The 27,655-nt window shown below is 45.0% G+C and overlaps 1 protein-coding gene across 4 annotated transcripts in view; it reads right to left on the bottom strand.

The window, feature by feature from the left end:
- LOC141161763 (uncharacterized) overlaps positions 1-27,655 on the bottom strand; it is a 647,860-nt gene that overhangs the window by 219,508 nt on the left and 400,697 nt on the right. For all 4 annotated transcript variants that reach the window (XM_073647070.1, XM_073647060.1, XM_073647089.1 and 1 more), the window contains one exon: positions 26,323-26,403. In XM_073647070.1, the coding sequence (XP_073503171.1) occupies positions 26,323-26,403 (81 nt within the window). The remainder of the gene's footprint in view (positions 1-26,322; positions 26,404-27,655) is intronic.

Below are 27,655 nucleotides of genomic sequence, written 5' to 3'. Positions count from 1 at the left end.
CCACGTTAGGATAACAAGTCCGGTCTTATGTATCTTGCCAAACACGTGGATCACCATCTCTCTATCCTCTGAACTTCCGTTTCTGACAGTCCTGCTCTTGCTGCTTCTGTGGCCGCGCCTATGCGGAATGAGTGTGTCCCGTAATCTTTGGGGTGGTTCCCTGCCGATGTTATGCATTTATTAAATATAGCTTGGAACTGGTATCTTGATAATGGCGTCCCATCAATGTGTGATAGGAACAAATTACTTTGTGATCTGATGGTTAGATATGGTTTTACTATTGTTACCCGACTCAGTGTACCGTTTGTGGGTTGTAGAAGTACCCAAGTGCCCCTGCCCGCTGGAACCATTTTCGATTTGTGTATGCGTAGACGTATTGCATTATTGCCTATGACTACGTCCTGGTGTAATAAGCCTCCACTGGTGCTAATTTTGGATTGAGGGACTAATTCGCTTATGCATAGCGCCCCGAAGAAGGCGATCACAAATGCAGTAGACAGTAGTGTTGCTTCAAATTGTGAGTGTCATGTTAATGGTGTTAGGGATATGATGTGAGAAATCAGTTTTAGTGACACGGGACGGGACGTCTACACTCCTGACTTGGCTGACCCCTTTTCCACCCTTTTATGGATTGTCTGATGATGAATCTTTGTCACATCTCCCCAATTCAGTAGTTGGAAGTGAAATGCTACTCCGGTCAGACACCGCTGCGCTGACGCCCCTGATATGCCCCTCATCATTAGCTGGTGGAGAAATTCTATGGTGACTTGTGATCTGGCTTGTTCACATTGGTCAACCCGTCTGCCTGCTACTAGTCGTGTCCACTCTTCCCATGCCTTACCGTATGCTTGCCACGTCGACGGGGCAACTGACGCTCTGATTAATGGCATCAACTATTCGCCACTAGATCCCATAGGGAAGGTGGGCAACTGTTGTCCTGATGGGTGGGCATTGTGGAAGAGCTCTGTGAAAATCTGCCAATTGAATTGTTATAAAGCGTTAGCAGCAGCTTTAGACCCCTCAGCATAGTGGCTAGCGCGGACCCATACATTGTGTTTTAGGCACAGGAATGCTAGCCTGGGTAGTAGGCCTAGCACTGGGAGAGACGATGATGCCATCTTATTAATGCAGTGCGCTAAGCTGGTGTTTTTTGTTATGAAGCGTATATTTTTGTAAGCCAGGAGCGCGCCCCATATTTCTATTGCTACCACTATTGGGAAGAAAAATTATTTTCAGGGCTAGATGCAGCGAAAAATTATTATTAATTGAAAAGCTGGTGGAGCTTGGTATAGATGGCCTAATACAATGAGACCCACACACTGCTAGAAGGCCAAATATTTTTTCAGAGTTAGATGCAGAAAAAAATTATATTCAGTTTGCAACCTGATGGAGGTCAGTATAGATGGACTAATAGAACAAGTCCCACACACTGCTAGAAGGCCAAATATTTTTTCAGAGGTAGATGCAGACAAAAAATTATTTTGAATTTGCAACCTGATGGAGGTCAGTATAGATGACTAATAGAACAAGTCCCACACACTGCTAGAAGGCCAAATATTTTTTCAGTGCTAGATGCAGAAAAAAATTATATTCAGTTTGCAACCTTATGGAGGTCAGTATAGATGGACTAATAGAACAAGTCCCACACACAGCTAGAAGGCCAAATATTTTTTCAGAGGTAGATGCAGAAAAAAATTATATTCAGTTTGCAACCTTATGGAGGTCAGTATAGATGGACTAATAGAACAAGTCCCACACACAGCTAGAAGCCCAAATATTTTTTCAGAGGTAGATGCAGAAAAAAATTATATTCAGTTTGCAACCTGATGGAGGTCAGTATAGATGGACTAATAGAACAAGTCCCACACACTGCTAGAAGGCCAAATATTTTTTCAGAGGTAGATGCAGACAAAAAAATATTTTGAATTTGCAACCTTATGGAGGTCAGTATAGATGGACTAATAGAACAAGTCCCACACACAGCTAGAAGGCCAAATATTTTTTCAGAGGTAGATGCAGAAAAAAATTATATTCAGTTTGCAACCTTATGGAGGTCAGTATAGATGGACTAATAGAACAAGTCCCACACACAGCTAGAAGCCCAAATATTTTTTCAGAGGTAGATGCAGAAAAAAATTATATTCAGTTTGCAACCTGATGGAGGTCAGTATAGATGGACTAATAGAACAAGTCCCACACACTGCTAGAAGGCCAAATATTTTTTCAGAGGTAGATGCAGACAAAAAATTATTTTGAATTTGCAACCTGATGGAGGTCAGTATAGATGGACTAATAGAACAAGTCCCACACACTGCTAGAAGGCCAAACATTTTTTCAGAGCTAGATGCAGAAAAAAATTATATTCCATTTGCAACCTGATGGAGGTCAGTATAGATGGACTAATAGAACAAGTCCCACACACAGCTAGAAGGCCAAATATTTTTTCAGAGGTAGATGCAGAAAAAAATTATATTCAGTTTGCAACCTTATGGAGGTCAGTATAGATGGACTAATAGAACAAGTCCCACACACAGCTAGAAGCCCAAATATTTTTTCAGAGGTAGATGCAGAAAAAAATTATATTCAGTTTGCAACCTGATGGAGGTCAGTAGAGATGGACTAATAGAACAAGTCCCACACACAGATAGAAGGCCAAATATTTTTTTAGAGCTAGATGCAGACAAAAATATATTCAGTTTGCAACCTGATGGAGGTCTGTATAAATGGACTAATACAACAAGTCCCACACACAGCTAGAAGCCCAATATTTTTTCAGAGGTAGATGCAGAAAAAAATATATTCAGTTTGCAACCTGATGGAGGTCAGTATAGATGGACTAATACAACAAGTCCCACACACAGCTAGAAGCCCAATATTTTTTCAGAGGTAGATGCAGAAAAAAATATATTCAGTTTGCAACCTGATGGAGGTCTGTATAGATGGATTAATAGAACAAGTCCCACACACAGCTAGAAGCCCAATATTTTTTCAGAGGTAGATGCAGAAAAAAATATATTCAGTTTGCAACCTGATGGAGGTCTGTATAGATGGATTAATAGAACAAGTCCCACACACAGCTAGAAGCCCAATATTTTTTCAGAGGTAGATGCAGAAAAAAATATATTCAGTTTGCAACCTGATGGAGGTCAGTATAGATGGACTAATAGAACAAGTCCCACACACTGCTAGAAGGCCAAATATTTTTTCAGAGGTAGATGCAGACAAAAAATTATTTTGAATTTGCAACCTGATGGAGGTCAGTATAGATGGACTAATAGAACAAGTCCCACACACTGCTAGAAGGCCAAACATTTTTTCAGAGCTAGATGCAGAAAAAAATTATATTCAATTTGCAACCTGATGGAGGTCAGTATAGATGGACTAATAGAACAAGTTCCACACACAGCTAGAAGGCCAAATATTTTTTCAGAGGTAGATGCAGAAAAAAATTATATTCAGTTTGCAACCTTATGGAGGTCAGTATAGATGGACTAATAGAACAAGTCCCACACACAGCTAGAAGCCCAAATATTTTTTCAGAGGTAGATGCAGGAAAAAATTATATTCAGTTTGCAACCTGATGGAGGTCAGTAGAGATGGACTAATAGAACAAGTCCCACACACAGATAGAAGGCCAAATATTTTTTTAGAGCTAGATGCAGACAAAAATATATTCAGTTTGCAACCTTATGGAGGTCTGTATAGATGGATTAATAGAACAAGTCCCACACACAGCTAGAAGCCCAATATTTTTTCAGAGGTAGATGCAGAAAAAAATATATTCAGTTTGCAACCTGATGGAGGTCAGTATAGATGGACTAATACAACAAGTCCCACACACAGCTAGAAGCCCAATATTTTTTCAGAGGTAGATGCAGAAAAAAATATATTCAGTTTGCAACCTGATGGAGGTCTGTATAGATGGATTAATAGAACAAGTCCCACACACAGCTAGAAGCCCAATATTTTTTCAGAGGTAGATGCAGAAAAAAATATATTCAGTTTGCAACCTGATGGAGGTCTGTATAGATGGATTAATAGAACAAGTCCCACACACAGCTAGAAGCCCAATATTTTTTCAGAGGTAGATGCAGAAAAAAATATATTCAGTTTGCAACCTGATGGAGGTCAGTATAGATGGACTAATACAACAAGTCCCACACACAGCTAGAAGCCCAATATTTTTTCAGAGGTAGATGCAGAAAAAAATATATTCAGTTTGCAACCTGATGGAGGTCTGTATAGATGGATTAATAGAACAAGTCCCACACACAGCTAGAAGCCCAATATTTTTTCAGAGGTAGATGCAGAAAAAAATATATTCAGTTTGCAACCTGATGGAGGTCAGTATAGATGGACTAATACAACAAGTCCCACACACAGCTAGAAGCCCAATATTTTTTCAGAGGTAGATGCAGAAAAAAATATATTCAGTTTGCAACCTGATGGAGGTCTGTATAGATGGATTAATAGAACAAGTCCCACACACAGCTAGAAGCCCAATATTTTTTCAGAGGTAGGTGCAGAAAAAATATATTCAGTTTGCAACCTGATGGAGGTCTGTATAGATGGATTAATAGAACAAGTCCCACACACAGCTAGAAGCCCAATATTTTTTCAGAGGTAGATGCAGAAAAAAATATATTCAGTTTGCAACCTGATGGAGGTCAGTATAGATGGATTAATAGAACAAGTCCCACACACAGCTAGAAGCCCAATATTTTTTCAGAGGTAGATGCAGAAAAAAATATATTCAGTTTGCAACCTGATGGAGGTCTGTATAGATGGATTAATAGAACAAGTCCCACACACAGCTAGAAGCCCAATATTTTTTCAGAGGTAGATGCAGAAAAAAATATATTCAGTTTGCAACCTGATGGAGGTCTGTATAGATGGATTAATAGAACAAGTCCCACACACAGCTAGAAGCCCAATATTTTTTCAGAGCTAGATGCAGAAAAAAATTGTATTCAATTTGCAACCTGATGGAGGTCAGTATAGATGGACTAATAGAATGATGCTATGCCCAAAAGATTTTACTTCACTAGGTGCAGTAAAAAAATTGGTATTCTATACACAGGTGGTATATCTTGCAACACAGATAGGCTACTCCACTGACTAACACACTCTGCAATAGGCCAAAAAGGATTAGCTTTGCTAGATTCAGCCAAATGCTGTGAAAAAAACTTGCACAGCACTGGCACAGACCTGCCTGGCAAAAACTGATAGGAACTGATGTAACCTAGTCCTGAAAAGGACTCCAATTACAATTAGTCTTTACTCCCACAACCTATCTATTTAAGAGCACAGACCTCCCTGATAAAAGTCGTAGGAAATGCTGTAACCTAGTCCTTAAAAGGACTGCAATCACAACTATTCCCTACTCCCAAGCTATCTGTAGATTTGTGCGAAAATTGGCTTGAAATTAACAAGGTATAGCGCACACAGCAACAGCGGTGCCGTCTAACACGCAGCTGCAGCAGTGAGAAAATGGTGGCGACGGGGAAAATGGCTTGGTCTTATAGGGCAAGGACATGTGACATACACTGCCAATGACACATGCCCTTGCTTGTGTGAAAAAAAGCACTTCGCTCCGTGTGTGCGCTGCTGATAGGCTGACAGATTGCACCTCCCCACTGCAAATGCGGAAAAGAGAAAAAAAAATGGAGATCTTCATTGTTCCTGCAGAGATCCATCCCCTGCCCCTCCCCCCACCCCGCTGTACACTCAAACTGCGTATTAACATTAATTTTCATCATTACTGAGAAAAAATCCAGTTATGATTTTGGTGCACGAACAGTTATCGAACATAACCTCGAACAGCCGAATTTTTCTCAAATTGTTCGTGTTCGCCGAACGGCTCGAACACCGCCCAAAACAGCTCGAATTTGAGATTGGCGAACAGTTCGAGTAGAACAACGCTCATCTCTACTTAGGAGTGATAGCTGCCGGCTGAACAATGGTTTGGCCGATAGCTCTGTATTGTGTATAGAGCTTCTTAGAGTTAGGTTTGTTGGTATTAAAACTTCAATTATATTTATCGAGATAATCCAGCACAAGGAAATTCCAGAGTGCCTAGTAAATGAATGTTATATGGATAAGCCAGACCACTTATTAAACAAAGGACAAACAGCACATAGTTTTATCAAGGCTATATAACTTGGGTTAGACAAAGAAAAGTTAATGCCAGATGCAGACTCTCACATCTCTACCTTGACCTATTTGAGCGTCATCTTCTTTAGTCAACAGGCGCCGTCGAGTTCAATCTGCGGGTGGTACTGAGGATGGAGGAGACCTCATACACACAATCTCTGGCCAGTGTAGACACTGTTCAGCCACCACGGATTAGTGTGGCTGGGACCATGGTACCACACTGCCAGGGGCGTAGCTAAGCGGCTACTTGGTGTTCACTCGAGATCCTGATGGTGGAGTCAGGCTTGAGCTGCAGGTAGCCACCAGGTACTACTCCTAGGCAGTTCCCGGGGCTGCTGCTGCTGACCCCAGGGTTCAGGTACGCAGATACGGATATTGACTCAGGCTCCGTTCAGACTACTAGGTTCAGAATCCTCGGATAGAATGATTACTGACACGGAGTCTCAGACAGGGCTGATTTGGAGACTGATAGGACAGTTCGAATACACAGAATACTCGGAAACTTGTTCATGTACTGCCGGAGCGGCTACAGGGTTCAGGTGCCACCAGTGGGGATTCAAGGTTCGGGCACTGGCCACACATGGACCAGAGTCTACGGCTACAGGACTTGGCAAGAAAGGAGCAGGCACTCAGCTTCAGGACACTGGCCACACAAGGACCAGGAGACCTAATAACTCACTAGACGAACACCTTACTCACTAATGACTAAACAGTTTGCTTAGGCAATGGGCCCCACTGATCCTCAGTTCTCTGTGAGCTACCAGTGAGAAAAAATTTGTTTCATCTACAGACACTTGATGCCAACTGGAAGCCCTGATGTCAGCTGTGCCAGCCCAAGTTGCAGTACCTATGGCTGTGCCTATTCTACCAGAAACTTAAGCTTCTGTAATGGAACCCTTCCTGACTAATCCGCCACGCTACTATGGAGATCTGAAGCAGTGCCGTGGGTTCCTAGAGCAGTGCATGCGGCAGTTTTCTTTTGATCGGGTCAAGGTGGGATCCTTAAGGTCCCACCTAGCAGGAGATGCCCTAGCATGGCTCAGCCTCCTATGGGAGAGAGGGGATTCTGTAACTTCGAACCTGCAGGCCTTCCTGGTGGATTTCCGAATGGTCTTCGATGTGCCGAGTCTTGTATCTTCTGTGACATCTTCCCTTCCCAGCTTCCAGGAGCAGCCCAGAAAGGTGACGCTTGTAAAGAGTCCATCATGTCCATACCTGTCCTTCCAAAAACCACCAATTTCCCAGCCTGTTGAGGCAGCTACCCATACAGAATCCATGAAGGTTGACCGTGTTTGGCTAGCTGAGCATAAGCCGGAGCTCAGTCATGAGAAGGGATTGCTGTATTGCTTCGATGGTGTGGAACATCCCAACGGTCTTTGTACCGAGAAGTCTAAAAAACTCCAAAGAATTGGGCCTGTAGGAAAGGCTGTCCTTAGTGGGTGTATTCCCTCTCCACCAACGACTGACTGTATCCATGGCAAGTGGAGGCTTTGGTCCAGCTGGAAATTTGTTGCTGGAGGCCGTGAAGAGTCCATGTCAGATTCCCGTCCGACAGCTCCAGAATCCGAGGGTGTTGTCGAGCCCTACCAAAAAACAGTCAAGTAATTTCTGAACAACTAGAGCTCCAGATTGGAGTAGTGCATACAGAGAAGATCGCCTTCCATGTGCTGTCTGGTCCATTCCATCCTCTTCCCTTTGTTTTTCCTGAGCTAAGAATTTGAGTGCCCATTCTAGTCTGGAGATCCCGAAAAGTGCTTCGTTGGGACCAGTTGAGTCATAAAAGGTGTCTGGTCCTTATATATCCAGTTGAGTCACCAGTGTCATCATCCACCAGGTCTGCTAATCGCCGACTCGCTGTGTGCTGGTTTCTCTGAATGTAGGGAAGCGGAGTCAATGCCCCCACACAGTTCCAATGATTGTTCCAATGATCTGCCCCCAGGAACCTCCCCTCCTTGAGGATGTGTCGTCTTGGTGACCAGACTGAAGATGGACCCGGAGAAGGTATCTTCAGCTGATCCTCAACTTGGCCTGTCTGACTACTGTTTGACTGATCTCTTAGTATCTGACCCTGGCTATTTCCCTGACTATGGTATTGTCTCCTGATTCTGTCCTTGATTTTGTCCCTCCAGTTACTGATGCAGCTAGTTAGACTACTCTTGCCTCAGCTATGCTACTCTGACTGGCAGCTACTCTGTGGATGCAACCAATGGGGGTCCCATAGAGTCCATATCACTATATAACTGTTAAAGGATGAAAGCCGGGTTCTTCTGAGATCCTTCAGAATCAGTGAACAGAGTAATATCTGTCTGAAGTAGCCTTTTTGAGCTAACGGCCTGAGAGAAACTTTACACAGAGGTTAAGTCTAGTTTTGGATGAAATCAGGGTGATGTACTAAAATAACAGGGTTCCCCTACTAAGACCATGGAGACTAAGTAAAAACAACATTTATTTTTCTATATCTCTTGTAAGGTGGCTAATGGTTGTGTAGTCGATGGGAGGTATGTATCACAGAGATGGCTGGTCTCTATGATGTAGCCCGGTGTATTTTTCTCTAGTGCATGCATGCACTAAGAGGACTAATTGTTGCACCTGGGAACCTGGGTACAGGTTGCTAGGAGAGAATGGGTGGGTCCAGTAACCCACATACCTTACCTCTGGGTGTGGTTACCAGCCTATAAAATGGAGGCTGCTGTTTGCCACATGGTCTGTGTGCTTGGAGGGAGAAGGCCTCCTGTGTGTTTTTGTCTTCAGACCAAGCCAGGACACTGGATGCTACCCCAGCTTGTGTGCCACACAGGCCTGAGTGAGCAGACACTTGCTAAGGACGTTTACTTTGTTTGCCTGATGTCAAGGCCATTTGCTTTTCTATTTTGCTTCTGGGTTTATGAAGCAATAAACTCACATGAACTTTTAAAGGAACATGCCTCCTGTTTTCCTCCCGTCGCACCCCAGCGAATAAAACCCCTACAATTGGTGATAGACGTGAGGGCAACATTCCCAGCAGAGACATGTGACTGCTACAGGTAGGACTGCATGTCCTGGGTCAAGTCTGTGGCAAGCCAGCAAGCATCGCCAGACAAAATGGAGGACCTGCTGAAACACTTGGTCCAGATGCAGCTGCAACAGGAGACCAATAGGCTATTGTTACAGCAGATCCAGCAGCACCAGCAGGTACAATGGCAGCAGATGCAGCTTCTGGCAACCGACATCCAGGGCAGGACAAGGGCCCCAACCTCAGGTCCGGCTGATGATACCCACGTCCGGAAGGCGGTAAGACGGGCTTTGCAGAAAATGACCCCGGGGGATGATGTAGAGGCCTTCCTGACCGTGTTTGAAAGGGTCGCTGAGAGGTAGAAACTTCCACCAGAGCAGTGGGCAGAGGTTCTGGCGCCATACTTGACAGGAGAGCCCCAGAAGGCGTACTATGACTTAACTTTGCAGGACGCCAAAGAGTATGGCAAGCTAAAATCTGAGATCCTCGCACGCTTGGGGGTGACCATGACTATCAGGGCGCAGCAGGTTTACCGCTGGGCGTATCACCTGGACAAATTACCCCGCTCCCAAATGTTTGAACTGTTACACCTGGTCCAGAAGTGGCTGCAGTCGGAATCCTCTATGCCTGTGCAGATGGTAGAGCGGGTATTGATGGACCGGTTTGTGCACTCTCTACCGAGGCCCATAAAGACTTCTGTTGCCCAGGGTGATCCCCGGAATGCAAATGAACTAATTGGACTGGTCGAGAGATACCAGGGGGTCGAAGGTTCTTTGGGAAGGCAGCTCACTCCATACTGGGAGTCCCAGCAGAGGACGGAGGCCCAAAAGGGAGTGGGGCATGCAAGGTCCAAAGAGGCAGGGGAGCTGGTGCCCAAGGTCCCTACAGGTGATGTTGTTTGCTGGAGGTGCCACGCCCAGGCCATATAGCCGCCGGTTGTCCCCTGACCTCCAAGCCGATGGACTGCAGCATAGGATGCCGTTGTTCATATTATGCATATCCGTCCTGCAGTGTGAACTGTCCACCCAGCGAGGGGCCACAAGCGTGTCCTGTGATGGTGAATGGACGGCAGGTAACGGCACTGATAGACTCTGGGAGTCTGGTGATCCTTGTGAGGGCCACCCTTCCCCTCCAACTGATCCCGGGGAAAAAAATCGGCGTACAGTGCATCCATGATAGTAACATAGTAACATAGTTTGTAAAGCCGAATAAAGACTTGTTACATAGTTACATAGTTACATAGTTTATAAGGCCGAAAAAAGACAAGCGTCCATCCAGTTCAGCCTATTTCTTGTGCACTGCAGCTATTCCGCAGCGTTGATCCAGGGGAAGGCAACAAAAAACCATGAGGTATAGGCCAATTTACATCATTGAGGAAAAATTCACTTCCAGACACCAATCTGGCAGTAAGATTAAATCCCTGGATTAATTAACTAAGCATAAGATGTAATTTTATTGTTCTCAAGAAAGGCGTCCAGGTCTCTCTTGAACTCATTAAGTGAGTTGGACATCACCACTTCCTCTCCCAGAGAGTTCCAGAGTCTCACGGCTCTGACCGTAAAGAATCCCCTTCTATGCTGGTGCAGGAACCTCCTTTCCTCCAGACGCATAGTGTGCCCCCTCGTCTTTGTCACCATCCTTGGTATAAACAGGTCATGGGAGAGATCTCTGTACTGCCCCCTGATGTATTTATACATGTTTATGAGGTCTCCCCTAAGCCTTCTCTTTTCCAATGTAAATAGGCCTAATTTTGACAACCTCTCTGGGTATTCTAGTCCCTCCATTCCCTTTATTACCTTAGTCGCCCTCCTTTGTACCCTCTCTAGCTCCAATATGTCTTTCCTGAGCACCGGAGCCCAGAACTGTGCACAATATTCTAAGTGCGGCCTTACTAGCGCTTTATACAGAGGAAGAACAATCTTCTCATCATATGCCCCTATTCCTCTTCTGATGCATGCCATGACTCTATTTGCCTTCGCAGCTGCTGCCTGACACTGGGCACTCCAATTTAATTTGCTATTAACCAAGACGCCCAGGTCCTTCTCCATGTCAGATTTCCCCAACGGTTTCCCATTTAATATGTATGGGTGACTGCTGTTTTTCTTTCCCATGTGCATGACCTTACATTTATCGGCATTGAACCCCAATTGCCATTTTTTGGCCCAACTCCCCAATTTATCTAAATCCTCCTGTAGCTGTGCCCTGTCCTCATTTGTATTAACTACTTTACAAAGTTTAGTATCATCTGCAAATATTGCTATTTTACTATGCAACCCTTCCACTAGATCATTAATAAATATATTAAATAATATAGGGCCCAAGACAGACCCTTGAGGCACCCCGCTAGTAACCCTGACATACCTTGAGCTTACTCCATTGATAACCACCCTCTGCTTTCTATCACTCAGCCAGCTATTTACCCACTTGCACACATTATCCCCCAGACCAAGCATTCTCATTTTATATACCAACCTTTTGTGTGGCACGGTATCAAACGCTTTGGAGAAGTCAAGGTATACAACATCCACTGACTCTCCCCGGTCCAGCTGTGAGCTCACCTCCTCGTAGAAGGCGATCAGGTTTGTTTGGCAGGAGCGATCCCTCATGAATCCATGTTGATATGGAGTTAGACAGTTATTATCATTAAGATATTCTACAATAGCATCTCTAAGAAATCCTTCAAACAATTTACCCACAACAGACGTTAAGCTGACTGGTCTATAGTTCCCAGGGTCACTTTTAGACCCCTTTTTGAATATTGGTACCACCTTTGCTTGGCGCCAGTCTAGTGGGACAGTCCCTGTCCATAAAGAGTGCTTGAATATAAGATACAGCGGCCTGTCTATCACATTACTTAATTCTTTTAGTACCCGGGGGTGTATGTCATCTGGGCCTGGTGACTTGTCTATTTTGATATTATTTAGGCGTTTCTGAACTTCCCCCCTGGGTTAGGTGGGTGATATTTAGCGGAGGATTTACTTTATCACTCTGCATTTCCTCCGATAAATTGTTTTCTTTTGTGAAAACAGTGGAGAAGAAGCTATTGAGTAGGTTTGCTTTACCCTCATCGCCCTCGATGATTTTACCCAGGTTATTTTTCAATGGGCCAACGCCATCAATTTTAATCCTTTTACTGTTTATATAGTTAAAGAACAGTTTGGGATTCGTTTTACTTTCCTTGGCAATTAGTCTCTCTGTCTCCTCTTTTGCTATTCTTATTTGTTTCTTACAGATTTTGTTTTTTTCCCTATAAGATATTAGCGCTTCCTCGCTGCCTTCTTGTTTAAGTTTACCGAAAGCCCTTTTTTTGTTTTTCATTGCCCTCTTGACTTCCTTATTTAGCCACATTGGCTTCCTCCTATTCCTAGCCCTTTTATTCCCATAAGGTATGTACCTTCTACAGTGACTATGTAGGACTGTTTTGAAAATGTCCCATTTTCTATCCGTGCTCCTATTACTAAAGATACTATCCCAGTCTATAAGGTGAAGGGCATCTCTTAGCTGATCAAACTTTGCCCTCCTAAAGTTCAGTGTTTTTGTGACTCCCTTGCTGGGCACCCTACTGAAGCACATGTGGAATTGTATAATGTTGTGGTCACTATTTCCCAGGTGCCCCCCGACCTTCACCTCAGTTATTCTGTCTGGCCTGTTAGTTAATATTAAGTCTAAAAGGGCCATCCCTCTAGTTGGTTCCTGCACAAGTTGTGACAAATAATTGTCTTTGATAATTGACAGAAACCTGTTTCCTTTCTGAGATCTACAGCTTTCGGTTTCCCAGTCTATATCGGGGTAGTTGAAGTCCCCCATAATAATCACCTCATTATTTTTTGCTACTTCGTCTATTTGTCTCATTAATAGACTTTCCGTGGCTTCTGCTATATTTGGTGGTTTATAACAGACTCCTATGATAATTTTATTATTGTTTTGTGCCCCATGTATCTCCACCCATAAGGACTCAACCTCCTCATTTCCCTCCCATACATCCTCCCGTATTGTAGGCTTTAGACACGTCTTTACATATAGACAGACTCCACCCCCTTTCCGACTTCTTCGATCCCTTCTAAACAGACTGTAACCCTGTAAGTTAACTGCCCAGTCATAGCTTTCATCTAACCATGTCTCGGTTATTCCCACTATGTCATAGTTACCTGTAGATATTTCTGCTTCCAGTTCATCCATCTTGTTTGTCAGGCTCCTGGCATTTGCTAGCACGCAGTTTACACGATTTTGTTTTGTTCCAATCTTCTCCCTGTGGATTGTATTAGAAATTTTCTTACCTCCCTTCCAAGTATCTTGTCTTGGACCTTCTTTGTCGCACTTCATATCTTTCATTAGTATGTTCTCTGGTTGCATGTTCGTGTCCGGCGTTTTTCTTCCCATCCCCTCTTCTTCTAGTTTAACGTCCTCCTGATGAGTGTTGCGAGTCTCCTGGCGAATGTGTGTTTCCCGGGTTTGTTGAGGTGTAGTCCGTCTCTGGCAAGGAGTCCGTCATAGAGGTAATTCACACCGTGGTCCAGGAATCCAAATCCTTGTTGTCTGCACCATCGTCTCAGCCAGTTGTTCACCTCAAGGATCCTGTTCCATCTCCTGACGCCATGCCCGTCTACTGGAAGGATAAAAGAAAAAACTACCTGCGCATCCAGTTCTTTTACTTTCTTCCCCAATGCTTCAAAGTCCTTGCAGATTGTCGGTAGGTCCTTCTTTGCCGTGTCATTGGTGCCAACATGTATCAGAAGAAATGGGTGGACATCCTTGGAACTGATGAGCTTCGGTATCCTATCGGTAACATCCTTGATCTTCGCCCCTGGGAGGCAGCATACTTCTCTTGCGGTTATGTCCGGTCTGCAGATAGCTGCTTCTGTTCCTCTCAGTAGTGAGTCTCCCACCACCACCACTCTTCTTCCCTTCTTGGCTGTCCTTTTTCTTGTCGCTTCTGGGTGTTTCTGGGTGCTCTTTCCTTTTTTGCTTGCTGGTAGTTCCTCATCCTTAGGTGTGCCATCTTCGTCCTCCACTAGTCCTTGGAATCTGTTTCTCAGTTGTGTGGTTGGTGGTGTCTCCATGGTCTTCTTGCTTCTTTTGGTCACTTGCCTCCACTTGTCTGCCTCTGGAGGTTCTCTGATGCTTCCTTGACTTTCCGTGACCAGTAGTGACGCTTCTGTTCTGTCCAGGAAGTCTTCATTTTCCTTGATGAGTTTTAATGTCGCAATTCTGTCTTCCAGTCCCCGCACCTTTTCTTCTAAAAGAGCCAGTAGTCTACACTTCTGGCAGGTGAAGTTGGTTTCAGCTTCTGGTCAATCTGTGAACATGTAGCACATGTTGCAGCTGACCATGTAGGTTGTCACATCTGCCATGCTGCTCCTTGTCCCTGCTGACTTGATGTCTGTCTTCTTTCTTGTGATACCCTAGGACAAACAAATTAAACAAATTCACGCGCCATCAGGCACGCGGTTTGGCGATGCTTTCCAAGCAGCTGGTCCCTAGCTGAAGGAGACTCTTCGCTTTTCCCAGAAGGCACCTGGAACATGCAAATTGTCCTCTTCAAGCTTCAATCCCTGGTTTGGCGATGCTTTCCAAGCAGTTGGTCCCGGCTGTACCCAACGATCTTCTAGCTGAAGGAGACTCTTCGCTTTTCCCAGAAGGCACCTGGAATATGCAAATTGTCCTCTTCAAGCTTCAATCCCTGGTTTGGCGATGCTTTCCAAGCAGCTGGTCCCGGCTGTACCCAACGATCTTCTAGCTGAAGGAGACTCTTCGCTTTTCCCAGAAGGCACCTGGAATATGCAAATTGTCCTCTTCAAGCTTCAATCCCTGGTTTGGCGATGCTTTCCAAGCAGCTGGTCCCGGCTGTACCCAACGATCTTCTAGCTGAAGGAGACTCTTCGCTTTTCCCAGAAGGCACCTGGAATATGCAAATTGTCCTCTTCAAGCTTCAATCCCTGGTTTGGCGATGCTTTCCAAGCAGCTGGTCCCGGCTGTACCCAACGATCTTCTAGCTGAAGGAGACTCTTCGCTTTTCCCAGAAGGCACCTGGAATATGCAAATTGTCCTCTTCAAGCTTCAATCCCTGGTTTGGCGATGCTTTCCAAGCAGCTGGACCCGGCTGTACCCAACGATCTTCTAGCTGAAGGAGACTCTTCGCTTTTCCGAGAAGGCACCTGGAATATGCAAATTGTCCTCTTCAAGCTTCAATCCCTGGTTTGGCGATGTTTTCCAAGCAGCTGGTCCCGGCTGTACCCAACGATCTTCTAGCTGAAGGAGACTCTTCGCTTTTCCCAGAAGGCACCTGGAATATGCAAATTGTCCTCTTCAAGCTTCAATCCCTGGTTTGGCGATGCTTTCCAAGCAGCTGGTCCCGGCTGTACCCAACGATCTTCTAGCTGAAGGAGACTCTTCGCTTCTCCCAGAAGGCACCTGGAATATGCAAATTGTCCTCTTCAAGCTTCAATCCCTGGTTTGGCGATGCTTTCCAAGCAGCTGGTCCCGGCTGTACCCAACGATCTTCTAGCTGAAGGAGACTCTTCGCTTTTCCCAGAAGGCACCTGGAATATGCAAATTGTCCTCTTCAAGCTTCAATCCCTGGTTTGGCGATGTTTTCCAAGCAGCTGGTCCCGGCTGTACCCAACTTGCGTCCATCAAGTTCGGCCTGTTAGTTCTGTAATTGCTAAAGTTGATCCAGAGGAGGGCAAAAACCCCAAATGATTTGGCCAATCTTCACCTGAGGAAAAATTCCCTCCCGACTCTGAAACCAGCAGTCAGAATAAATCCCTGTATCAACTTACTATTTTATTTTATTTTTAAGTATATGCTGAAATCTGCCTGGTATCTAGAAATGCATCCAGTCCCCGCTTGAACTGGTGTAGTGAATTCAACATTACCGTCTCCTCACTCAGTGAATTCCATATTCTCACTGCTCTTACCGTAAAGAACCCCTTCCTATGCTGGTGCTGAAACCTTTTCTCTTCCAGTCTTAGTGAATGCCCTCTTGTTACCGTAATATTCCTCCTTTTGAACAAATCCCTGGCAAGGTCTCTATACTGTCCCCTAACATATTTGTACACATTTATTATGTCCCCCCTCAACCTTCTCTTTTCCAGGCTGAATAGTTCTAGTTTTGCCAACCTCTCCTGGATATTGCAGTCCCTCCATTCCCTTTATTAATTTTGTTGCCCTCCTTTGTACCTTTTCAAGCTCATTTATATCCTTTCTATATATTGGGGCCCATAACTGAGCACAGTATTCCAAGTGTGGTCTGACCAGTGCTTTGTACAGTGGAAGAACAATGTTCTCATCCTTTACAGCTATACCTCTTCTGATACATCCCATTACCCTGTTTGCCCTTACAGCAGCGGCCTGACTTTGGGCACTTCAATTTAGTTTGCTATCAATCAAGATGCCCAAGTCCTTCTCCATCTCTGAATTCCCCAATGATTTCCCATTCAGTGAGTACTGGTGACTTCCATTTTTCCTTCCCATATGTATGACCTTACATTTCTCCTCGTTAAACCTCATTTGCCATTTAATGCTCCACATACCCAGCTTACCAAATCCCTCTGTATGTCTGCACTGTCCTCTTTTGTATTAATTGTTTTACATAACTTTGTGTCATCTGCAAATATTGATATTTTACTATTTATCCCATTGACTATGTCGTTAATAAAGATATTAAATAACATTGGGCCTAGTACAGACCCCTGTGGTACCCCACTAGTGACGCTTACCCAATCTGAGTATATTCCATTTATAACCACCCTCTGCCTTCTATCCTTTAGCCAGTTAGCTACCCACTTGCAGACATTTTCCCCCAGCCCCATCATTCTCATTTTGTATACCAACCTATTATATGGCACGCTATCAAAAGCTTTTGAGAAGTCGAGATACACGACATCCACTGGTTCCCCCTGATCTACTCGAGAGCTAACCTCCTCGTAGAAGTCAATCAGGTTTGTTTGGCAGGAGCGATTCCTCATGAATCCATGTTGGTTCGGGATTAAAAGATTATTAGCATCAAGATGCTCCGTAATTGCCTCTTTAATGAAGCTTTCAAAAATTTTGCCCACAACGGACGTCAGACTCACCGCCCGATAGTTTCCGGCGTCACTTTTCGCGCCCTTTTTGAATATTGGCACTACATTCGCCTGTCGCCAATCAAGTGGCACAGACCCAGTCTCAACAGAGTCCTTAAATATAAGATATAACGGTCTGTCTATCACATTACTTAGTTCCCTTAGTACCCGTGGGTGTATGCCATCAGGTCCTGGTGATTTGTTTATTTTAATGTTACTGAGGCGTTTCTGTACCCCAGCTTGGGTTACATTTGTCATACTTAGTGGAGGATTAAGTTTGTCACTTCTCATTTCTCCTGTTAGTTCGATTTCCTTTGTGAAAGTTGTCGAAAAAAGATTATTTAATATGATGATGCTAAGGACTACCCTATGGCCAGAGTGGACATTGAAACGACCCACAGTACTGAGTCCTTTGAGGTCGGCGTCATTCAGGACATATTGCATCCTACAATTATAGGCCGGGACTTTTGTTTATTTTGGGATCTGTGGTGGAAGGGTTCCGAGTTCGCTGGTTCAGATAGAAAACCAGTTAACCCTGATAAGTAGTCACCACACCCAGAGTTAGACAAGTTTCTTTTTTGTGTCCTTGTGGAGGATGAGGAGGTAGTGTCCCTTGAATCTGATATTCCAGAGTTAGGGGTGACCAGTGAAAATTTCGGGTCTGCCCAAGATAGGGACCTAACTCTGAGGCTGCGTGCCCACTATGCGTTTTTAAAGCGTTTTTGCCGCTGAATTTCCGCAGCGAAAACGCTTAAAAAACGCTTGGTAATACGTGCCCCATGTTCCCCAATGATAATCCGCATGTGCTGTGCACATGCTGCTGTACTTTCCGCTGCGGATTATCATTGCGGAAAAATACGCAGCATATCCATTAATTTTGCGGACACGCAGCGTAATTGCCGCCATTGACTTGTATTGAAACGCATAATATCCGTGTCAGTACATTTGTACACACGGATATTATGTATTTCTATGTGCGGATTGTACCCGGGTTTGGAAAAGATGAGACTCTCCTCCAGACCCAGGTACCATAGAACCTGTATAAAAAAGAATTTAAAATAAAAAATAAAGATTATACTTACCTTCCGATGTCCTCCCGGTGTTTTCTCCGCTCTGTCTGGTCTGCTGTATGGGTCGCGGTGTTGTGAAGGACCTGCCATGACGTCATTGAGTCATGTTTTAATTGCAAAAAGAACTTCGGCACTCCATACATGAAAATATAAGAAATATTGTATCTAGACTAATGTCACTTTGAAAAATGAAGGTTTTTTGCGCATAATTTGGCCAATTTATGTGTGCCCATCAACCACGACAAGGTCACCTTCGTATGATGGGAAACTACGCTACGCTACCACTGGATATGCCACTCTTGGGCTGTAAGCCTGTATGGACAATATGTCTCTGCTTGGGCTTTTAACCTACAATGTATGAACTGGTAGAGCTAGTTAAAACCACCTGTGACTGAATGGGAGGGACACATGGTCAGAAAAAAGGCTGTCAAACTTCTAATAGTGTGAACACGTACCTGCTGCAATGCTCCAGGAGCGGGATCCCAAAAATTATTAATAGAAAAAAGAGAGGGGTCGCTCACTGGTCTATTCGGGTGCTCTGAAGAAAAGAGTAATCTCAATTGCAAAAAGAACTTCGGCACTCCATACATGAAAATATATATATTTCCCATCATACGAAGGTGACCTTGTCGTGGTTGATGGGCACACATAAATTGGCCAAATTATGCGCAAAAAACCTTCATTTTTCAAAGTGACATTAGTCTAGATACAATATTTCTTATATTTTCATGTATGGAGTGCCGAAGTTCTTTTTGCAATTGAGATTACTCTTTTCTTCAGAGCACCCGAATAGACCAGTGAGCGACCCCTCTCTTTTTTCTATTAATCATTTTTGGGATCCCGCTCCTGGAGCATTGCAGCAGGTACGTGTTCACACTATTAGAAGTTTGACAGCCTTTTTTCTGACCATGTGTCCCTCCCATTCAGTCACAGGTGGTTTTAACTAGCTCTACCAGTCCATACATTGTAGGTTAAAAGCCCAAGCAGAGACATATTGTCCATACAGGCTTACAGCCCAAGAGTGGCATATCCAGTGGTAGCGTAGCGTAGTTTCCCATCATACGAAGGTGACCTTGTCGTGGTTGATGGGCACACATAAATTGGCCAAATTATGCGCAAAAAACCTTCATTTTTCAAAGTGACATTAGTCTAGATACAATATTTCTTATATTTTCATGTATGGAGTGCCGAAGTTCTTTTTGCAATTGAGATTACTCTTTTCTTCAGAGCACCCGAATAGACCAGTGAGCGACCCCTCTCTTTTTTCTATTAATCATTTTTGGGATCCCGCTCCTGGAGCATTGCAGCAGGTACGTGTTCACACTATTAGAAGTTTGACAGCCTTTTTTCTGACCATGTGTCCCTCCCATTCAGTCACAGGTGGTTTTAACTAGCTCTACCAGTCCATACATTGTAGGTTAAAAGCCCAAGCAGAGACATGTTGTCCATACAGGCTTACAGCCCAAGAGTGGCATATCCAGTGGTAGCGTAGCGTAGTTTCCCATCATACGAAGGTGACCTTGTCGTGGTTGATGGGCACACATAAATTGGCCAAATTATGCGCAAAAAACCTTCATTTTTCAAAGTGACATTAGTCTAGATACAATATTTCTTATATTTTCATGTATGGAGTGCCGAAGTTCTTTTTGCAATTGAGATTACTCTTTTCTTCAGAGCACCCGAATAGGTCATTGAGTCATGTGACCTGACACATGACTCAATGACGTCACCGCAGGTCCTTCACACCACCACGAGCCACCCAAGACACTGGACGGAGCGGAGAAAACACCGGGAGGACATCGGAAGGTAAGTATAATTTTTATTTTTTATTTTTTACCATTCTTATTATTTGCCGGTTGCATGGATTTATATAGTGTGAACAAGTTGTCAAGCACTTTTCCAAGTGATGCTAAAATCGCTTGGAAAAGCGCTTGATAACCCCCATGCAGAAATGCATGCAAAAACGCTTGACAAATGCTTCTGCCTGGTGGGAAAAACGCATGTAAAATCCGCATGCGTTTTTCCTGCCAGGGAGAAGCCGAAAAAATATGCAGCATTTCTACATCGTGGGCACTTAGCCTGAAGGGAGCCTTCAATAATGTCAGGGTCATAAATGGGGTTGCACAGGAGCCTGGGGCTAACACATGGTTTCTCTATTTTATGTTGAGTGGGGAATTGTTGTACTGTGTTACGAAAGTAAGGGAGGAGTTGGTGGAACAGTTATTGATGCCGGGGCCCTATAGACGGAAGGGGTTGTACATGGCCCATTCACATATCTTGGGGGGACATCTAGGGGTGGAAAAAATGCAGGAATGGATCATGCAGAGTTTCTATTGGCCCGGGTGTCACCGGTAAATATTAAAGTATTGCAGAACCTGCCCTACATGTCAGTTAACCGCCCCCACCTCTCACTTTTGAAGTCCCCTCGTGCCATTGCCCATTATTGAAGTGCCATTCGAGAGAATTGCCATGGACTGGATCGGTCCCTTGGTTAAATCTGCTCGTGGACATCAATATATTTTGGGCATCTTGGACTATGCCACTCACTATCACGAAGTGATCCCGCTGAGAAACTCCTCCTCCAAGACTACAGCTCGTGAGTTAGTCCATGTTTTCTCTCGGACAGGGTTGCCAAGGGAGATCCTGACTGACCAGGGAACACCCTTTATGAGTAAGGTAATAAGGGAATTGTGCAAGGTCCTACAAATCTCCCAACTGAGAACATCAGTGTGCCATCGTCAGACAGATGGCCTCGTAGAGAGGTTCAACAAAACTCTGAAGAGTATTCTGAAGAAGGCCATAGAAAAGGATTGGAGAGACTGGGTCTGTCTCCTGCTGTATCTGTTGTTCTCTATCCGAGAGGTTCCACAGGCCTCTACGAGGTTCTCGCCATTTGAACTCCTGTATGGCTGACATCCGCGGGATCTCCTGGATGTAGCAAAGGAAACCTGGGAAACCAAAGTCATGCCCCACAGGAGCGTCATCGAGCACGTTGCTCTGATGCAGGAGAGGATAGCGAAGGTGATGCCCCCTGTAAAAGAACATCTCCTCCAGGCATAAGAAGTGCAGGCCAGGGTCTAAAACTGCTCAACCAGAGTGCGGCAATTCAATCCTGGTGACAGAGTCCTTCTTCTAATACCTACCATGGAAAGCAAGTTCTTGGCCAAGTGTCAAGGGCCCTATGAGGTGGTGGAGAAGGTTGGTGAAGTAAATTATAAGGTTCACCAACCGGGACGACGTAAGCCATACCAGATATACCACGTCAACCTCATCAAGCCGTGGCAAGACAGGGAGGCTGTGGAGGTGACGTTTTAGGAGTCGCAATAGTGAAAACGCTAACGAAGGCCCAGAAACAGCAGTGTCGGGAGTTATTGCAGAAGAACCGGGATCTGTTCTCGGAATTGCCAAGCTGCACAAGCTTCATAAAACACAAGGTTCTGACAGAGCCACATGTAAGGTGAACTTGAAGCCCTATCGGATACCTAAGGCCTGACAAGAGTTGATCTCTAAAGAGTTGGCTCATATGCTGAAATTCGGTGTCATCGAAAATCCAAGAGCGATTGGTCGAGCCCGATCATCTTGGTCCCAAAGCCCGTTGGTGAGTGGAGATTTTGCAACGACTATCGGAAGTTGAATGAAGTCTCCAAATTCGATGCATATCCCATGCCACGTGTCGACGAGCTGATCGAGAGACTTGGGCCAGCAAGGTTTATAACCACCTTGGATTTGACGAAAGGATATTGGCAGATCCCTATGGCACAGGGAGCCAAGGAGAAGAATGTGTTTTCTATGCCGGATGGATGCCTCCATTATGTCCGGATGCCGTTTGGACTGCAGGGGGCCCCTGCAACCTTCCAGAGAGCTATGGATTGAATTCTTGCACTCCATAAGCAATACGCCGCGGCATACCTGAACGATATTGTTATCTTCAGCCCGTACTGAGAGAGTCATCTGGAAGAGGTCCAGGTGGTGTTTGATGCTCTCAGGAAGGCAGGGTTTTCAATAAACCCGAAGAAATGTGCCATGGGGAAAGAAGAAGCCAAATACCTGGGTTATGTGGTTGGTAGAGGTGACATCCAACCCAAAATCAGTAAAGTGGAGGCAATCCAAACCTGGCAGAGACCGCTGTCAAAAAAGCAGGTTAGAGCCGTGTTAGAATCGTGGGATACTACAGAAGGTTCATCCCAAACCTCGCCATGATGGCCACACCCTTGACTGACCTTCTTAAGAGGACAAAATCAGCCATGGCCAAGTGGACTGCAGAGGCGGAGACGGCCTTTCAATAGATGAAAGTGGCTCTGTGTAGGCAACCGGTCCTGGTTGCCCCCGACTTCAAGAAAGAGTTTGTACTACAGACAGATGCCTCAGATGTCAGTTTGGGAGCAGTCCTTTCCCAAGAAATACACAGGGATGAGCACCCTGTCCTCTACCAGAGTAGGAAGCTGTCCTCCTGTGAGAAAAATTATGAGGTCATAGAGAAGGAGTGCTTGGCCATAAAGTGGGCGGTGGACACATTGCGGTAGTATCTGCTAGGTCGAAAATTTAGATTGGTATCCAACCATGTCCCACTCAGATGGATGAGGGAAACAAAGAAGAAAAATGCCAGGGTCACCCACTGGTTTTATCCCTACAGGATTTCAACTTCCATGTAGAACATAGAGCAGGGAAGCTACATGGTAATGCTGATGCTCTCTCTCGAGAATGCCCTGTCTAGTGGTAGAAGGTGCCAAGCCCCACGGCTTTAGGCAGAGGGAGTAGGTATGTAAGGTGGCTAATGGTCGTGTAGTCGATGGGAGGTATGTATCACAGTGATGGCTGGTCTGTGTGATGTAGCCCGGTGTATTTTTCTCTAGTGCACACATGCACTAAGAGGACTAATTGTTGCACCTGGGAGTCGGGGTATGGGTTGCTAGGAGAGAATGGGCGAGTCCAGCAACCCATATACCTCACCTCTAGGTGTGTGTTACGGATCCGGGTGGTGGAACCTCTGTGCTGCGGTGCAAGGAGGGACCAGAGGGGCGTAACTAGGTATCAACTCGGACTGACCAAGGTCGTACGGCGGCTCAATCGACTCCGTGACCAGGGAAGGACCGAACAGAGGGACCAGGTGCTACTCTGGGCCAGACCTTGTATGAGAGCAGGTGACTCCCATGGGTCAGAAGGCAGGGACTGACCGGTACAGCAGATGAGCATGGCAGGCAAGCTGACGGGTGATCCGGGAAGATGGACTGGCAGACACGGCAGCTAACAAGCAGGAGCCTCCAGGTAGGCTGACTGGTAGGCATGGCAGGTAACAGGTACCAACCTCCAGGTAGGCTGACTGGTAGGCACGGCAGGTAACAGACAGGAGCCTCCAGGTAGGCTGACTGGTAGGCACGGCAGGGAACAGGCAGGTGCTTCCAGGTAAGTAGGCGGGCAGAGCCCATAGACGGACTGGCGGACTGGACTGTAGACAGACTGTCGGGCTGGAGAGTAGACCAGACGGCGGACAGGACTGGTAGTCAGGCTGGCGGACAGGACTGGTAGTCAGGCTGGCGGACTGGACTGGTAGTTAGGCTGGCGGACTGGACTGGACTGGTAGTCAGGCTGGCGGACTGGACTGGTAGTCAGGCTGGCGGACTGGACGTCAGGCTAGCAGCGGGACCTGAGGGCTGAAGCAGAGTTTAACACACAAAGCTACAACCTTGCACGGGCACCTCCATTTTGGAGGAGGTGCTTTTTATATGCGAGGTCCTCCGGCCATTGGCCGGGGACTCCTTAGGAAGGCGCGCGCGCCCTAAGTACCATGCCCGGGAAGCTGCGCGCGCCGGCAGCAGCAGAAGCAGGAGCGCCGGAGGACGCCAAGCAGGGAGCGCAGCGGTAAGAGGGACGGCATCTCTGCCTGTCAGGGGGCAGAGACGCCGATACTACAGTGTGGTTATCAGCCTATAAAATGGAGGCTGCTGTTTGCCACATGGTCTGTGTGCTTGGAGGGAGAAGGCCTCCTGTGTGTGTTTGTCTTCGGACCAAGCCAGGACACTGGACGCTACCCCAGCTTGTGTGCCACACAGGCCTGAATGAGCAGAGACTTGCTAAGGACATTTACTTTGTTTGCCTGATCTCAAGGCCATTTACTTTTCTGTTTTGCTTCTGGGTTTATGAAGCAATAAACCAACATGAACTTTTAAAGGAACATGCCTCCTGTTTTCCTCCCATCGCACCCCAGCGAGTAAAACCCCTACACTCTTAATATGCTATTTGTTTAGTCTGTAAGCATCGTTGATTTTGAATGTATTTTTTGATTGTATATTTTTATATCTTGTATGTTTTTGACATTTTGTCTGTTTTGTATGTTTTGTCTACTTCATGTAGCCACTATGCGTTAATCTATTGTAAGATGACTGCCGGACAGGTCCTCTATGGGCGATATGTATCATCGAGGTTGGTAGCCGCAGTGACATAAGCCCCGAAAAAGCAGTCTCCAGCACATATAGTGCTGAGAGAGTTAATAGGGCGTGTCCAGGGCCAGGCTTTTGAGCAGCTAGAGAAATGGGTAGGACTGGCTGCTCACATATCCCCACCCTGGGGCATTAGTGGTGTGTGTGCAAGTTGAAAGGAAAACCGATAAGTCTGCAGTCATTCTGTGTGACTGCAGATTTATGAATCCCCTCAGCGTATGCACGGTGTGCTGCAGGGTTTCACTGGTTTCAGACCCGGGAACGGTATGTATGAGTTATACATACCCCATGCCAGTGGGCACGGCTTCGCTCCATACACTTGTATTGAGCAGATTCCGCCCCCTGTCTAGTGACGCGGCCGTCTGGTGGGCATGACTGACTAGAGGGCGCGGGCTCGCTCCATACAAGTGTATGGAGAGTGAGGACGCACCCACTGGCTGGGAGTATGTATAGTTCATACATACCCTCCTTTCCCGGGTCTGAAACCGGAAAATCCCAACAATGCACAGTGCGTGCGCTGGGGAGATTCATAAGTCTGCAGTCACACAGAGTGATTGCAGACTTATCGGTTTGGGCCAGACAACCCATTTAACATAATTCTGCCTACCCACGACAACCACTTGGAGGAGTTTAGGCACTCACTACTCCAGAGATTTATTGTTCAATGTTAGTTTGTTGGGGAAAAGGAACACATGAAGAGATTTGCACCAAAGGTGTATTGTGCAGAGTGACCATGTGTGGCCTATATAAACTGTTAAACTAGGACGTGATAAGCTTGAGACCAGAGTGGTCATGTTCCCATGGGGGTGTTTTGTTGGACTAGAAGCTGGAGTAGTTCGTCCATTGCAAGTAAGGTGATAGGAGATGCTGCATAGTGGGTCCATAGTGGAACCTATTCGGAGAGTTTTTATCTTGGTGAGCAAGAGTTACGGAGAGAAAAAAGTAAGCTGACCTGAAACAGGGTAGTGTAGCAGAGGAAACACAGAAAGAAATTGTGTCAAGCAAACACCATCTACAGGTTTGTGGTCAATAGTAAAAGCTGTTGTATTTTGGTATTGATATTTTTGTATTTTCATATCTGCTTAAAATAAACCTGTCACAAGATTCAAACTGCTAAAACCGCAGACTGCATAAATCGGAGCCTAGCTGCACCACTGCAGCCAGGTATTTTTCTAAACTAGGGTAGTGTTCAGAGAAAACATAGTTAGAAATTCCATACCCTGCTCCAGTTGATTGACAGATCTTTCCCATGAATGTTCATAGAAAGAGACCTGTCTGTCACTTGGATTGGGGCATGGAGAAGCTGGCTAGTGACTGCATCGGACTAGTCAGACCTCTCCCTGTGTTCTCTTCCCTATGGAGACGATGTGACGTTTCAGATAAAGACATATCTGGACTCAACAGTCTAGCCAGACTCCTATTCATGCTGCATGAATCTAGTGATAGTTTCACTTTAACAGGTTTTTTCCATTTGTTACATTAATTACATACTCACAAGGTTTAAAATCTATGATAGATACAAGCTCCCACAAGCATGCTTAGCAGTTTTTTTTAGAAATCTTTTAGAAATGAGTGCAGTTCATAAAATTGGTCCTTGTGGTACTTACCTCCATAGCATGAATTGAACAGTGCAATACCGGTAAAACAGTTGTAGAAAATATATATTTTTTCATCTCCTCCGACAGAACCTTGCAAAGGAAACATACACAAATATAATGAAGGAAACAATAATAAAAGTCTACTTCTTGTGGTTTACATTGAGAAAAGTCTGCATCTTTGTGAATATTTTATAACCAAAACGCCCTTCTCTATTCCCTTCACTCTTCAATACCTAAATTAACCTAAGACCCATCAAGTGCATAGTTTCACTTTGGCATAAATTAGAAGTGATACTGAACTGAATTGTAAAAACTTTTATTTTTATTAGTATAACATCATATAAAAGCAATTAAATCAGAAAAGGTGCAAGACAGACTCTGGTGGGGTACTAGCAAACAGGCAAAATTGATTCAATGGTCTGAATGGGAACCTATTGTGATAGGTATGGATGCAAATAAATATAAATACCAAAAAAGGAACTAAACAATTAACTTTAGCTAGTCAAATGCAGTAAAGTGACCTAGTGAATAGAATATTAAAGTGCAATGTTCTCCAATTAATTGATTTAAATAGATCACCCCATTGTTGTAAAAAATTCATCCTTTGTTATAGCTAAAGCAATTAAGGATTACTTCACATTCAAGCTAACTCAAAGAACTTTTAATCTATTAATATACTTACCTTGTAATGTCTTCACATCCTGTTCCATCCAGATGTGTCTGGATCCCAGAATTCCAAGCGGCGGAAGTTCACCGACCAGCCTCTTGCGCGGTACCACCAGCGGAACACCATCGCACCACACACACACACACACACACACACACACACTGTATATGCAGTACGCACCACACACACACACACATACTGTATATGTAGTATGCACCATACACACACACACACACACAAACACACACTGTATATGCCGTATGCACCACACACACACTGTATACGCCGTACGCACCACACACACACACACTGTATACAGTACACACCAAACGTTTGGACACACCTTCTCATTTAAAGATTTTTCTGTATTTTCATGACTATGAAAATTGTACATTCACATTGAAGGCATCAAAACTATGAGTTAACACATGTGGAATTATATACTTAACAAAAAAGTGTGAAACAACTGAAAATATGTCTTATATTCTAGGTTCTTCAAAGTAGCCACCTTTTGCTTTGATGACTGCTTTGCACACTCTTGGCATTCTCTTGATGAGCTTCAAGTGGTAGTCACCGGAAATGGTTTTCACTTCACAGGTGTGCCCTGTCAGGTTTAATAAGTGGGATTTCTTGCCTCATAAATGGGTTGGGACCATCAGTTGTGTTGTGCAGAAG

This window comes from Phyllobates terribilis, unplaced genomic scaffold, assembly GCF_046119375.1.
Source record: "Phyllobates terribilis strain yellow unplaced genomic scaffold, ASM4611937v1 Scaffold_1__5_contigs__length_1240528914, whole genome shotgun sequence".
NCBI lineage: Eukaryota > Metazoa > Chordata > Amphibia > Anura > Dendrobatidae > Phyllobates > Phyllobates terribilis.
This window is presented reverse-complemented; position numbering and strand designations above follow the sequence as displayed.